Genomic DNA, 13,424 nt, shown 5'->3' with positions numbered 1-13,424 from the left:
CTCCCTCTCTCTTTCTCTCTCTCTCTCTCTCTCTCTCTTTCTCTCTTTGTCCACGTATTTCTACGCGATTGGCCAGTGTGTCATGGCGCGCAGCACTCTATATGCAGGGACCCGACGCTAAATGGAAACCCGGGAGAATCCTAGTATGCAATCGGTTCTCGTTTTCCTTTTCGTGCCGATGCACGAAACGATCTAGTCTAGCAAGGACATTTGTTATTACGAGTTTAATTTTTTCTTTCGTCTAATTTAATTATAAAAATCTGATTTTTAATAAATTTTGATGTAGAACTTTGTGAATCAAAAAGTTATTGTACAAGTATAGATTTTAAAATAAATAATATTTTTAATTATGAATTTATCAAACGATTCAATTATAATGGAATAAGAAGACAATAGTAATTTAAATGAAACAAGTTCGAACTTGATGATTTTTCAAATTTCTCGAACATAAACTATTAGATATAGAGATGAGGATCGCGTAAGTCTCGTCGAGTATCAAGGTGAAGGATATATGTATGCCGTGGCTGGTATCCGCCGGCTAAAGTTTCGAAGGGGCGGTGTGAAAGGCGTAGCCCGCTAATTATAATTATACTACGGCGGTATTAGCCAGCGTGAAACGCTACGTAAATTCTAGCGAAATACTCGCCGCCCCTGCGGCTCTTTCGGGGGATGACTCTCTCTCTCTCTTTCGCTCTCTCTTTCTCTCTCTCTCTCTCTCTCTCTTTCTTTCTCTCTCTGCTTCTCTCTGTTTCTCTGTCCCTCTTGCTTTTTCTTTTTTTTACATATCTTCCATATGTCTTTTGTGCGCGCGAGTAAGCGAGCTTTGTTTTGCGTTTCACGCCCGAAGAAGGACAATTTCAAGCCATGTTGTTATGAGACTGTTTAGATGAGATAACGGATTAGTTGTTTACAGCTAGCCAACTTCTTCTCTGCGCGTAAATATTTGTTGAACTTCTGCTGAACTTTTTTATTTTTTTTTATTCCTTTTTTTTTTGCTTCAATTGTTAAGCTCGCTGCTTTTCAAAAGAATTTTCGAACGAAATATTAAACTGAGTTCAACTCGATAATATTTACTTTGTAACTATTTTCACTCGTTTAAATCCACATGATTCAGTCGATATTACTCGCAATTTAAATTGATTGTTTCCGTTTTATCTAACTCGAAACAATCTTAATGAATGTCACTGACTCAAGTATTTGACTCATTCTCGTTTGGAACTTTTCGCAAAAGCTTACTGTCATATTTCTCTCTCTCTTTCTCTCTCTTTCTCTTTCTGTTTTTCTGTTTCTCTCTGTTACGTTATTGGAATAACTACATCGCGTATTAGTGATACTTTTATCATAGATTACGGTGTTCGAATCGGTAATATCGGACGGACGATCGCGATATGCAACAGGTATGCTATCCATTATCTGATAACAGTAATTACATCTACGTGTCACTCTGAAACATATAAAAGCCCTCTGGCAGATCGTACATATGCGTAGATATGTACATATGTACATATTACTATAGACGGATATACAGATCGAGCGAACGAGGAAGAGAGAGAGAGAGAGAGAGAGAGAGAGAGAGAGAGAGAGAGAAAGGATAAACGAGAGACGAATAACATAGAAGACTACGAAAGCAACGTTGGTATTTATCACGAGTGACTTAAGAGGGCAGACTTTCGCATTGGACTTCTCTCTTGGCTGGTTTCTTTCTAGTGCACTAATAACATAGTGGTGAGCTGATAATTAATAATGAAACTTGGTAGAAAAGAGAGAGAGGCAGAGAGAGATAGAAAGAGAGAGAGAAAGACAGAAAGAGAGAGAGAGAGAGAGATAAAAAAGAGAAAGAGAGAGATAGAAAAAGAGAGAGAGAGAGAGAGAGAGAGAGAGAGAGAGAGATAACATAGCCTACTTGCCCCAAGATTCATCGATAGTGGAGAATCACGTAAAAAGAGGAAGAAAGAGAAAGAGAGTGGGTGGATCTCTTTACTTCGTATAATTGTAAGGTACAGACTAGCCAGAGCACTACGCGCGATTCGCTCGAATTCTCGACTCGAATGGTGGCTCGATTCAAGATCCTTTTTCTGGTTGGAAAAACTGCGGGAATATTTTCTCCTGTCGTTTATTATCCGAGCCCCAGATGAAAAATGTTTATCGCAGGGAAAATGAAATACGTATTGCATCGAATCATCGATGAGCATGAAAGAGAGAGAAAAAGAGAGAGAGAGAGAGAGAAGAAAGATGAAATATAGGGTTTAATTAAAACCACACATAAAGGTCGAGCGTGGTAGAAAAAATTGACTACAGAAACATTATATGGTCTTTTCCCTTGAGAATTTCTAAATATTGCTTTTAATCTGTGTTGCGTGGGATCAATGATTTTCTTAGGTTAGAAAATAGAGTATAAAACGGAAATGAGAAATGTGTGCGAGTTGGAAAAGAGAAAGAGAGAGAGAGAGAAAGAGAGGAAGAAAAAGGGAAAGAAGAAAAACATTTTAGGTTTTGTTTATACAAAGCAACCGAGAGAAACAAGAGCGAGTTCGACATTTTTATTTGGAAATACGTGTTCGTTTTCATAGTTGGCATTGATATCGGTTCTCTATCGTTCTTCGCCGCTCGTAATAAGTGGCTTATATACGGGGGGTATATTGCTTGGCCCCCTCGCTGGGTGAGTGAAACTAATATAATAACGATCATTTGTATCGGGAGTCATATGGAGTATCGGCGAGCTTGTGCTCGATTGCGATTCATCTTCTAAATGCAATGAGCGCGTTGCACCTATCGTAACATTCGATACGTAAGGTGTAATCTCGAAAATTTTTTTACAATATACTCGGTGAATTAGTTATTAACATCTTTTATAGAATTATAAGATAATTTTTTTCTTTTCTGATAGGCGACCTTAACGCGTTTATTACCGTATTAATATCGAATCAATCGATACATTTATTGTCTTCATAAGAATCTTGTAAATAATACGAGAAAGATATAAAGAGTATAATTTTTAAAAAATTTATCACGACGATGAACATGTTAATCGACTTGTAATTTCCATATCATTCTCTTTCAGGACATGAAGCAATTTTGTTGTCGAAAGGAGAATAAGAAACGGAGAATTAAACTTCAGTCGTTTCTTTTTTCATGTCTCCATTGGCTTCCCTTTTTTAAAAGAAAAAATAAGGAAAAGAAAAGTAAAAGAAAATCATTTAGGTGACCTTCTTCCTCTCTTGCTCGCGATTTTCCCTTTTTTATACTTTTTTCCTTCCCCCTTTTCCTTTTGCGTTTCGCCATGCAACTTTTTTACCTCCACCCACGTACTGTGACTTTACTGAAGAGAAAGACGAGTCTCAATACAAATAAGATAATCTCCATTATAAACTTGGGGTAGGGTAAGTAAACGATGAGGAGTTATTTACTTGCCTTGGAAAGAGGGATGGAAGATGAGAGAGAAAGAGAGAGAAAGAGAGATGATGAGGGATGGCGAAGAAGGAGAAAAGGGAACAAAGTAATAACAACGGAATAAGAATAAGAAGGAAGGCTTGAAATTCGCTAAGGTACCTAGAAGAAGTTTTAAGTCGACTGACGCAAGATCCACGGTAACCATCATCCTTGAATCTTTCTTTGCGCACAGGGATTATTATCCCCGAGCAAATGGCTTCTTCCAACATGCTTTTCCCGTTCTTCTCTTATTCAACTTCAGAGAAAGCGCGACTGCTTGTGATCAACTATTAAAGATTTGACACTGTCTCGAGAATCATCGAGACGATCTACCATTTTAGTTTGAAATGTCGATATAATCGGTGTCTTTGTTACATTTATTATTTGTCTCTTTTTTTCTTTCCAGAGAGGTCACTTTTTTCGTAGGTAATATTTATGATCTTAGCTACTTTGCTTTTATTTTACTTATTCTTTTTTCTCGTTACAAGTAACGAAAATAGAAAATAATTTTCTTTTGAAAGAACGACACTCTTTCTCTTTACAATTTCCATGTATTTTAATTAAGATAATTACAAATATTTGATATGAGAGTCGAACTAAATTTAAAGCGAGGCAAAAGGCGAAGAATAAATTACGACGATAACACGATGATTATATTGTAGTACAGAATCCGGTTTAAGTGTCGAACGCGAGCTCTCGAATGCATAGCTGGACGCGATGGGTGGTCTAACGTGGTAAAGGTCAGCCAACGTCATTATCTTCACTGCCAATCACATTAATTATTCCTTTAAGAAGCATTCGTCGATAAGGGTAAAAAATACGGCGGAGATAAATATATATATAAATGAAAGTCGATGTTTATAATACTTCAAAATAAACAGCAACATTTTGTGTATATTCCGCGCCATGAAAATGATCAGAAATGTTGGGAAAGGTCAGAAGAGATACCATAAGGCGAGATCGATTCTAGTGAGATGGCAAGAAAGCAAGACGTAACTAACTAAACAAGTCGATTTACGTAAGTCGATCTATCGAACTCACCCAAGACGCGCCGCAGTCGCCAGCTCCGAGTGTCTGAAAGGCCGGCATGCACCTGAATGTCATTTTGAACTCTACCGCCGAAATATTATCCAAAGGTCGAGCACCGTTCTTCGGTCACAACTTACCTAGAACAAAGCCAAATACTTAGTTAGCAATCGAATGGAATGTTGCTAGTATAGAAGAATATTTATAACAATTCCTCATTCAAATATTCGAAGTTTGAGATCAAACAAGATGGTAGTTAACGTCGTCATTGATAGACATTTCGTACTATCATAATTCTACATAATGAGAATTTAGCAAAATATACTGGTATTTTTAACTCTTTCTCTTTTCCTATTCCCACCAATTCCAAAGTTATCCGTCTGCATTTCATACACTCTTAAAGTTTCTGTTCCGTTTAATACAGAAATTCTTTTTGCGAGAACTTTTACTTCCGGTTCTTTGTAACCTTTATTATTAAATAAAATTTGTGCTAATGTAATGCTATTTGACCATAATGCCCGAAAAGCCGACGAATTTTTCTATCCTTAGTGGTAGTTAAACCCTGTTGAGAGGAACCATCACAATAGAATGCTAATTTCAAAATGATTATTGACGTAGTCTTTCCACAATGCCTTTGGATGCGTTTTGACATTTTATTAAAAAATGATTTGCCATCACTGAGCAATAAGGAACGCTCTGGCAATTACTCGAAAAAGATTCTGAGCTGGAATCCTGCAGTGGAAAGATCAACGATCGAATTTTTAGAGAATTGAGAAGTCGTTTTGATCGTAAGCCCAGGATTGCTGCGGGTGTTCCTTAATTTTCTCTACGTTTTTTTATGCAATTTCTTTCGCTTTTCACTTCTCCATGTTTTTTTATATAATTTATATAGAATATGTATATGATGTTTCACTGATAAAAATGTAAAGATACTGATAAAACAAAAGATAACAAGTTCTAACGGCCTTTGATGGATCGACTTTATCGATCTTACTTTTTCCTAAGTGAACTATACTTGATCGATCGTTCGATTTCAATGATCCAGTTGCACGTGGAGCAAAGATTTTTAAAATAAAATTCATGTCATTCTGAAATTTTTTCTAAGCAATTTGTATTCTATATATCTTGAAATTACGATCTAATATTACGTATTTAGAAAGGTAGAGGGAAAATCAGTATCCCCAAAGATTCGAATATCCACAGGGATCGGACGAATAGATGCACGTTATCTCTAAATGTTCTAAGTCCCGCCAAATTTGTATAGCATCGTACAGATTCTTTACGATACTTATACGCGTTTTCAGAACTAATAACACGAAATTGGAGATGGCGTGTACGATGTTATTGGGGAGACGGCGTGGATTATACATATAAAGGACGCTTCGGTCCAAAGCGATTATATTTGAAGATATCAGTAAATTCGATTATATAGTTGAGTACTTGTTAAGAGAAAGTGAGACAGAGACAGAGGGAGAGATAGAGGGGGAGAAAGAGAGAGAGGAAGAGACAGGGGTCACAAAACGCGCGAACGCACGTGTCGTTCGAGAGTCGTATAGTAGTAAATTAAGATCAGTTCTTTTCATTCAGTTATATTCTTCTAATTGTGATCATATTACTTCTTATCTGACATCAATGACGATTTCGAAGATTTTATACACTTTGAGACTGTACGAGTTACTGCAAGAATGTGGACTGATATCCTTTTTATATTAATATTAACAGTCGATCAACGATTAGAAATTTCTTTTTCTATAATTTTTTTTCGTCAATTAAAAGAATAATTTAAAAAATAAAAGATCACCTTTAACGGACATTTTCAAAGTCGTAAAGCTAATTTAGAAATGCAACGTCACTCTTTCGCAATCTCTTCTTTTTCTTTCACAATCTGGTCCATTCTGTGTCTAATCTACTCCATCTAAGATTCCGTGGAGTCAGCTTCATGCAGCACGAAATCGTCCTAGAAACTGTGAGCAGTTGTTCGATACTCGCGACTCCAAAATCTTTGATCCTTTTCACGATGCGAATCTTAAGAATGGCAAGTAAGATAAAGACTGGATCGATTTGGCGAAATCATAGATCGCCTCGATAATAATTTCTACCTTCCGATCTATTCGTCTCTCGTCTGATCTGAATGAGAGAGAAAGAGAGAGAGAGAGAGAGAGAGAGAGAGAGAGAGAGAAAGGGATCGTTCGTTCCACGATGGAATCTGAAAAATTTTTAACGGAGACCGTTGCATAAGCGTCCTCACTCCTTTACCCTCTTTCACCGCGTCTGGAAGCGATTATTAGGCTGAACGGAGCGCATTCTTCCGACCGACGAATAAAACAACGGAGGATGGGTTCGGGATATGATGGAGAGGGAAAGGTAGAATAAGAAGGTGAAGAAGATGATGGTGAAGAAGAAGGAGAAAGAGAAACAAAAGAGACGAGAACAGAGAAAACAGAAAGAGAAGTGAGAAGAGGAGAAAGATCACGCACTTAGATTCTCTCTTTTTCTCTCTCTCTCTCTTTCTCTGTATCTATCTATCTATCTATCTATCTATCTATCTATCTATCTATCTATCTATCTATCTATCTCAGGTATAGGAGGAGGAAAAAAAGAAAGAATAAAAAGAAGAAGAAGAAGAAACAAAAAGGACGAGGACGAAAAAAACAGGACGAGAAGTCAGAAAATAAAAAAGACCTTTTTCTCACTTTCTCTTCCTTCCTCTCTCTCTCTCTCTCTCTCTCTCTCTCTCTCTCTCTCTTTCTCATGCTTCGTCCTGACGTGTTCCATGCTGGCGGGGCGGAAAACGCAGAAACGTTGCTGCAGAAATGAATAATGAATCTGAACGCGGCCATGCCAGGTACCCGGTTGAATATTCATAATGCGCTTCTATGCGCGGATGCTACACGGCGATATTCGGCTGTTGAGAATTCTGGTATGCCCAGCAGCTTGTGCGCGCAGGCGCACGAACTCGCATGTGTGTGGGCGCACGCGCGCGTGCACGCGTCTTTCGTACTGTGTCGTGCTATGCGCGCTGTTGGAACGTAGACCGAGTCGAGAACGGCTTAGCATACATGTTGGGTCCAGAAGAGATCGACTAGTCGAGAGGACCACTAGCTACCTGCTTGTGAATCGTTCGAAAAACGTAACAAGTGTGCTTTTACAAATTCGTATCGTTCTTCTCTCTCTCTCTCTCTCTCTCTCTCTCTCTCTCTCTCTCTCTCTCTCACTCTCTCTCTTTTTTTCTCCCTTTTCTGTAAAATATGACTCTTGTCTTCTTCTATTCTTTTTTTCCTTTTATCTTATTTGAAAAAAAAACTTTTTCTACATCCGATTTTTTATCGGTAATTAATAATATTGTCACAATGTAAATATCTATTAATTTTTCAGTAAATTATATTTAATTGTAATTCATATTTAATAAACTCGATCGATTAGATATATCAACTTTTAAAACTATGTTCCTTCAAGTGGAAAATATCTTTAATTTTTTTATTTGACGAAAAATAATCATGCACAGTATCATTATTTTCGAATGGAAAACTTGTTTTTTTTTAGATCTGCAATCTCTCTGTATGCTTTTTTTATAGTTATTCTTTTCGATAGACCAAGCGAGCGAGCGATAGAAAGAGAAATTTAGAATCGAATGAGAGAACTGGTAAGGTATCATAACGTCGCACTCTGGTATGCTCCGATTACGTTTAGAGTGTTAACGATTCCAAGGATCCCAAATTCCGAGTTGCACTCCTTTTTTATGATCACCAGCGGGCAACATCGCATCGAGTATACGACTGCTAACGACGTGCCATTAAATCGAGTTAACGAGGGGAGCAGCGCTATTTACTGAGCTGTTTTCTAGCTCGAACGATCGTTTCGCCTGGCTATCGGTAAACCACAAATGGTGGTGCCTTTCAGGGAAACATCCGCAGAAACGGCCGTTTCTGTGGACACTTCTGCGACGATTCTCTACTTTCGTCTTTGTCTCTCTCTCTCTCTCTCTCTCTCTCTCTCTCTTTCTCTCTTTCTCTGTCTCTGGCTCTTTCTCTCTGTTTCATTTTTTTACTCTCCAAGTACCTCTCTTTTCGATATACACTAATTGTACCTATTTACTTTCGAACGAGATAATCCTCTTCTTCTCTTTCCACTCTTTTCCTTCCTACCCCCTTTAAAGACAAACACCATGATCCGTGATCTCATCCTCTACCATAAAGATCCGTAATAATATTTTTGTTCGGAAACATTTGGATACGTCTAATAAGAATTGCTTGATGAGAACAAATCAAGAATAATTCTATATGTGAAAAAAGAAGCTAAATCTTCATCGTTCCGGATTTGTTTCTCTTGGTTAAACGATAAAGTTATTTCGAGACGAGAAAATACAATATATCGAAATTACTCCAAGCGATCTTTATTTTGTCCCTTCGTACGAATGATATCGTTGTTGAGATAGATGTAAAACAAAGTGCTTACGAACGCAATATATTAATTTTTCTCGAAACAGCAGCTTTATAGGCCGCTATTATTCTATACCAGGAATGCGAGAACGTTTACTACCGTATGGTTAAAGGCGATAACAGTAATAAGTTCCAATGATTTACTTGCTGCCCAGTATTTAACCACTTTTCCACCGTGAAGGATTTAATTATTGTGCGACAATGAGTTAATTGCTCGTTTCTGGCTGGCCGAACGAACGAGCAACCAAATGAAGAGACGCGGTCACGCAAACTGCCAATTTTCCATGGTTACAAAGCTTTATCTCTGCATTATAAAACGCTAAACTCGGTCACGATTTCCATTTAAATCGAAAATATTTTCATATTAAACGTTGCTATCGTTGGACGCCTTTTTTATATTTTTTCTCTCTATAGGAAGCCCACGTGTCTCAACAACGCCAGCCACGAACGTTGTTACTATTTTTATTTTCTCTCTCTCTCTCTCTCTCTCTTTTTCTCTCTCTCTGCTTGTCTCACGACAGTTCATTTTCTTTTATAAAAATCGAGGCCGACAATTAACATGATCGTTCGCGTGATAGAAATTTTATTACCTTAGTAAAGTATCGGTGTGAAATAAATTCAACTCTGGTGAAATCAATGTTAATCGTTCAATCATCGTTGAATTGTATATACAACAAAAAAGTTTATTGCTTGTCAAATAGCATATTATGTTTGATTAGGAGTTCTTGTGAAAAGATTAGTGTTCGATCGATAAAAAATTTTATAGTCGTTTTTTTCGACGATATGTTCAAATCAGAAAAAATATTTTCATGAATATTTGAAAGTAGTAATGTAACAATTAAAGACGAGCTAAATGTATGAAGTAGGACATAGGTAGGCAATTTCTTCGCTGCAGGCTGCACGTTCCCCACCATCAATCAATCCATTTTCTCACTATTTAAGTTCACTAACCATTATTCCATACTTAGAAACAAAAACCTTGTAGTTCATGAGAAGATCTTCCCCTTATCGGAATAGGATAGGAATAGATAAAATATAGATATTATATCTGTAGTTGTAAAGAAAAACGCCGTATATCACTTTTTGACTTTTGAGATATTGTTTAAAAGTTCTGAATAGCAATTTTTATTAGCAATGTTTTCTTGTTTTCTTTTTAGTATAGAAATGTAAATAACAATACGAAATCGACTATTCATACAAAAAAGAAGAAAAAACAAATAACAGAAACGATAGCTGTACAGTTTACGAAGCACGGCGGTGTTAAATAGTGAGATCATTTTCTCGCATTTTACGAGAAAAGACGCGAATTGCATGCAGGCTGCAGACCGCCAGTTGCTATGCCATGAAGTAGAAGATATAACGAATCGTAACGAAAGGAATCGATCCATTTCCAGGAGTTGAACCAACAATTTTAGAAACCGTTGTCGAAAAGTCAATTCAGAAACGGTTCACGTACGTCGGAGAAAAAGTATAAAGAAACACAAATGGAATGCGAGGAACACACAAAGCTCATAATCACATGTTGAAATCGAGCGTGCGTTGTTTCAGATAATAGCAGATCAAGAGAAAGAGATAGCTATAATAAAAAAGAAAATCAAGAAAATAAGAAAGAAAGAGAAATGGCAAAGGTGTAAGACAAAATTGTTTTGGCAGAGGCGAATCGCTGAGCAAGACTGTCTTAAAGAATGAACGCGCAACATTCCGATCCATTACAATTACCAAATAATATCAGTGTTGGTCCACATTGAGGCGGAGAAACCTGAAATTAGATTGATTAGAGGCTACCGTTCGTGAGGATGACCACTACCGGAATTTAAACAGTTATTATATAGATACAAGATTCGTGTACGCGTCAAAATAAAACATGATTCACAAAATTAGTTTCTCGAGCGTTGCCTCCCTTGTATCATCCGTTACGGATCGATAAATATATTAACAAGAAGACGAAAAAAGCGTGCATGGAAATTATTGATGTACTGCGTAGCTTCTCGATGTAGACCAACGGCTGTATCTCTATTCGTTGAAGTAATTTAAAACAAATTTTTCCCAATTTTTGGTATTGTTGAAAAATCACATGAAAAATTAAGTATTAAAAATACTTTTCGTTCAAGCTTATCATAAAAAGAATTATAAGCATTCCGAAGTATGCAACTTTCCAATCATGTGGGTTATGACATTAAATCGCGAATTCTTTAATACTTGAAATAGCTTCGAAACCGTTTCGTTCAGAGGTTAACCAGGGTCTTTCGAAGTACTTGTGTCTGGCAATTCGGCCGCTTTGAATGGCTAGTTAGCGCGAAGATTGGTTTTCTTCGCATTATTGGTCCCTTCTTCGAGTCGGCGTTATTGGGATCACCCAAACACCACGGCAGTAAAATCAGCTAAGCTGGCGGTTATTTATTGCTCGCGGTGGCACAGGTGAAAGAAACGGGCCTCTTCGTATTTCTTTTCTCTTTTTTTTTCTCTTGTATTCTTTCCTTTTCCGGCATCTTCGTCTCTTTCTCTCTCTCTCTCTTTCTCTTTCTCTACAACTTTTTGAGTAGTCTCCATTTATGTCTTTTCTTTCTCCCCTTAAGTAGAACTATTTATGTGACGGAATTTCAACCTTAAGATGAACGACTTGACAAATTTAGTACGTGCTTCTGAGAACATTTTCGACGATTGAAAATTTAACAATTTCGATACAATTTTGTTATTTCAAATTTTTATTTTCTGATAATAATTGTTCCTATTATTTCAAATGAAGATTCTTCAGGCTTTTCAGCAAACTAGAATCTCAAAGTGTTGACAACTCATCCGCCTATTGACTTATAAACCGCTTGTTAGAACCTCTAAGGTATTGTCATTAATACAGGTGTTAACGAGCTTTACAATCGTTCTCCATAAAGTCGGCCCGTGCAACAGCTACCTGAGCCTGATTTATGTTTCTTTAATGGTACGAAGAAATGGTCACTTAATATTTTCCTATTCTTATAGACATTCAGTTTCGAAAGAATGACAAAATGATAGAGTTTCTTGAGAGTAAACTTTCGTCTAGACAAGCTTTTATAAAACAAAAAACTCGAAGAATTGTATTAAAAATTTAACAATCTTTTTCATCTCTCTCTCTCTCTCTCTCTCTCTCTCTCTTTCTCTCTCTCTTTTTCTCGAATCTTCGTAGTTCTCGAAACGTTTTGTCAGTCGCGATGAGAAGCGATCGATTCCGTCCTATCGTGTGTCAACGTGTCAGCGAGAAAGATACGCAAGTAGAAAAGTCCTTCTGCGTCAGACAAAAGTAGTCGACGAGAAATAAAACGCAAGGCGCTGCTGATTGAAATGTCAGAACTCAGAAGTTATGTTCCGACGCTAGGTCGTACTTAAATATTCTACCCTGTAGAATCTTTTCTGCACGTCTCTACGTCAATGAGTACTGGATGTTTCGAAAATTGATAGCCAAACTTCGAGAAGCTATCTTGGCTAGAAAAATAAAAACTATCGCTTTTTAAGAATGAATTATTCTAGAATGTTTAGAATATTTTACCGATGATTTACAACATACAAATTAATTATCTGACGTGTTAGTGAGGTTTTCGTTTATCATTTAAGATGGATTCTTAAAAACAATGCAATATTTCATGAACTTTTCGTGTGCATACCTATGTACATGTTTATGTATATTGTACAAACGGCGTTAAGTGGAAGAAAGATCGATGATCCACGGATGATCGATCGAATGTACGTATCGATACATTGTCCATGACGAGAATGTCCAGGTAATCGAGAAAGATACGAAAGTGCTGTGATCGCGTGCACGTAGGGCTGAACATGTATACCTCTATATGTTTACATCTATATGTTTACATCTATATGTTTACGTGATGAAACGTGACCACGAAGCGGCGAAAGAAGTAATTGGAGATCGTAAAACATCGAAGGAGCCAACAACAACAACGGAATTGTTGTTCATGCTGTCTTTTGCGTAAATGTATATATATATATATATATATATATATATATAAAGTTTTGTAAATAATGTAAATGAAAAACTTAAATTTAGATTGCATACTTAACATTAGAGAAAATAGATATATATAGGTATATAGAAAATACAGCCGAAAAAATGATTAATTGACATAAATATCGGCTATAATAAAATGAGTATTTTATTCGAATATTGAGATTTATATCTCTATTCCATACGAAAGATATTTCTATTTGCAATATTAACTTCATACTCTTTGTTTATATTTTAAAATCATCAATCGAGTCACTTTTGTATATTAGAAATATGTAATTATCAAATTGTTAAAAAAAATATTAAGAACTACTAACTCGAAGAAAAACGAAGAAAAGTCGTAATGGTGAGTTCACACGATATGTTCTCGTATATAGGAACGCCATCGAAATATTCGTGAACTAGGTACATACAAGAACGATTCCATTGTGGCAAGATTTTATGAGTTCTTCTTTAAAGCCTGTCATTACGGCGTCTGGCGAGTTGCTCCCGCTATGTGCATACCTTTTACAAAGAAAATTTGCCCTCTCTTCCTC

At 36.7% G+C, this 13,424-nt stretch overlaps 1 protein-coding gene across 3 annotated transcripts in view; it reads right to left on the bottom strand.

The window, feature by feature from the left end:
• LOC124951151 (transcription factor AP-2-epsilon) overlaps nt 1–13,424 on the bottom strand; it is a 139,823-nt gene that overhangs the window by 76,414 nt on the left and 49,985 nt on the right. The window contains exon 3 of one of the 3 annotated variants that reach the window (XM_047499029.1): nt 4,471–4,590. The exons of 1 other annotated variant lie outside the window; for it this stretch is intronic. In XM_047499029.1, the coding sequence (XP_047354985.1) occupies nt 4,471–4,533 (63 nt within the window). In that variant the 5' untranslated portion in view covers nt 4,534–4,590. The remainder of the gene's footprint in view (nt 1–4,470; nt 4,591–13,424) is intronic. One more of the 3 variants, XM_047499019.1, reaches the window with a different exon arrangement.

Source organism: Vespa velutina, chromosome 1 (assembly GCF_912470025.1).
Source record: "Vespa velutina chromosome 1, iVesVel2.1, whole genome shotgun sequence".
In the NCBI taxonomy this organism is placed as follows: Eukaryota; Metazoa; Arthropoda; class Insecta; order Hymenoptera; family Vespidae; genus Vespa; species Vespa velutina.
This window is presented reverse-complemented; position numbering and strand designations above follow the sequence as displayed.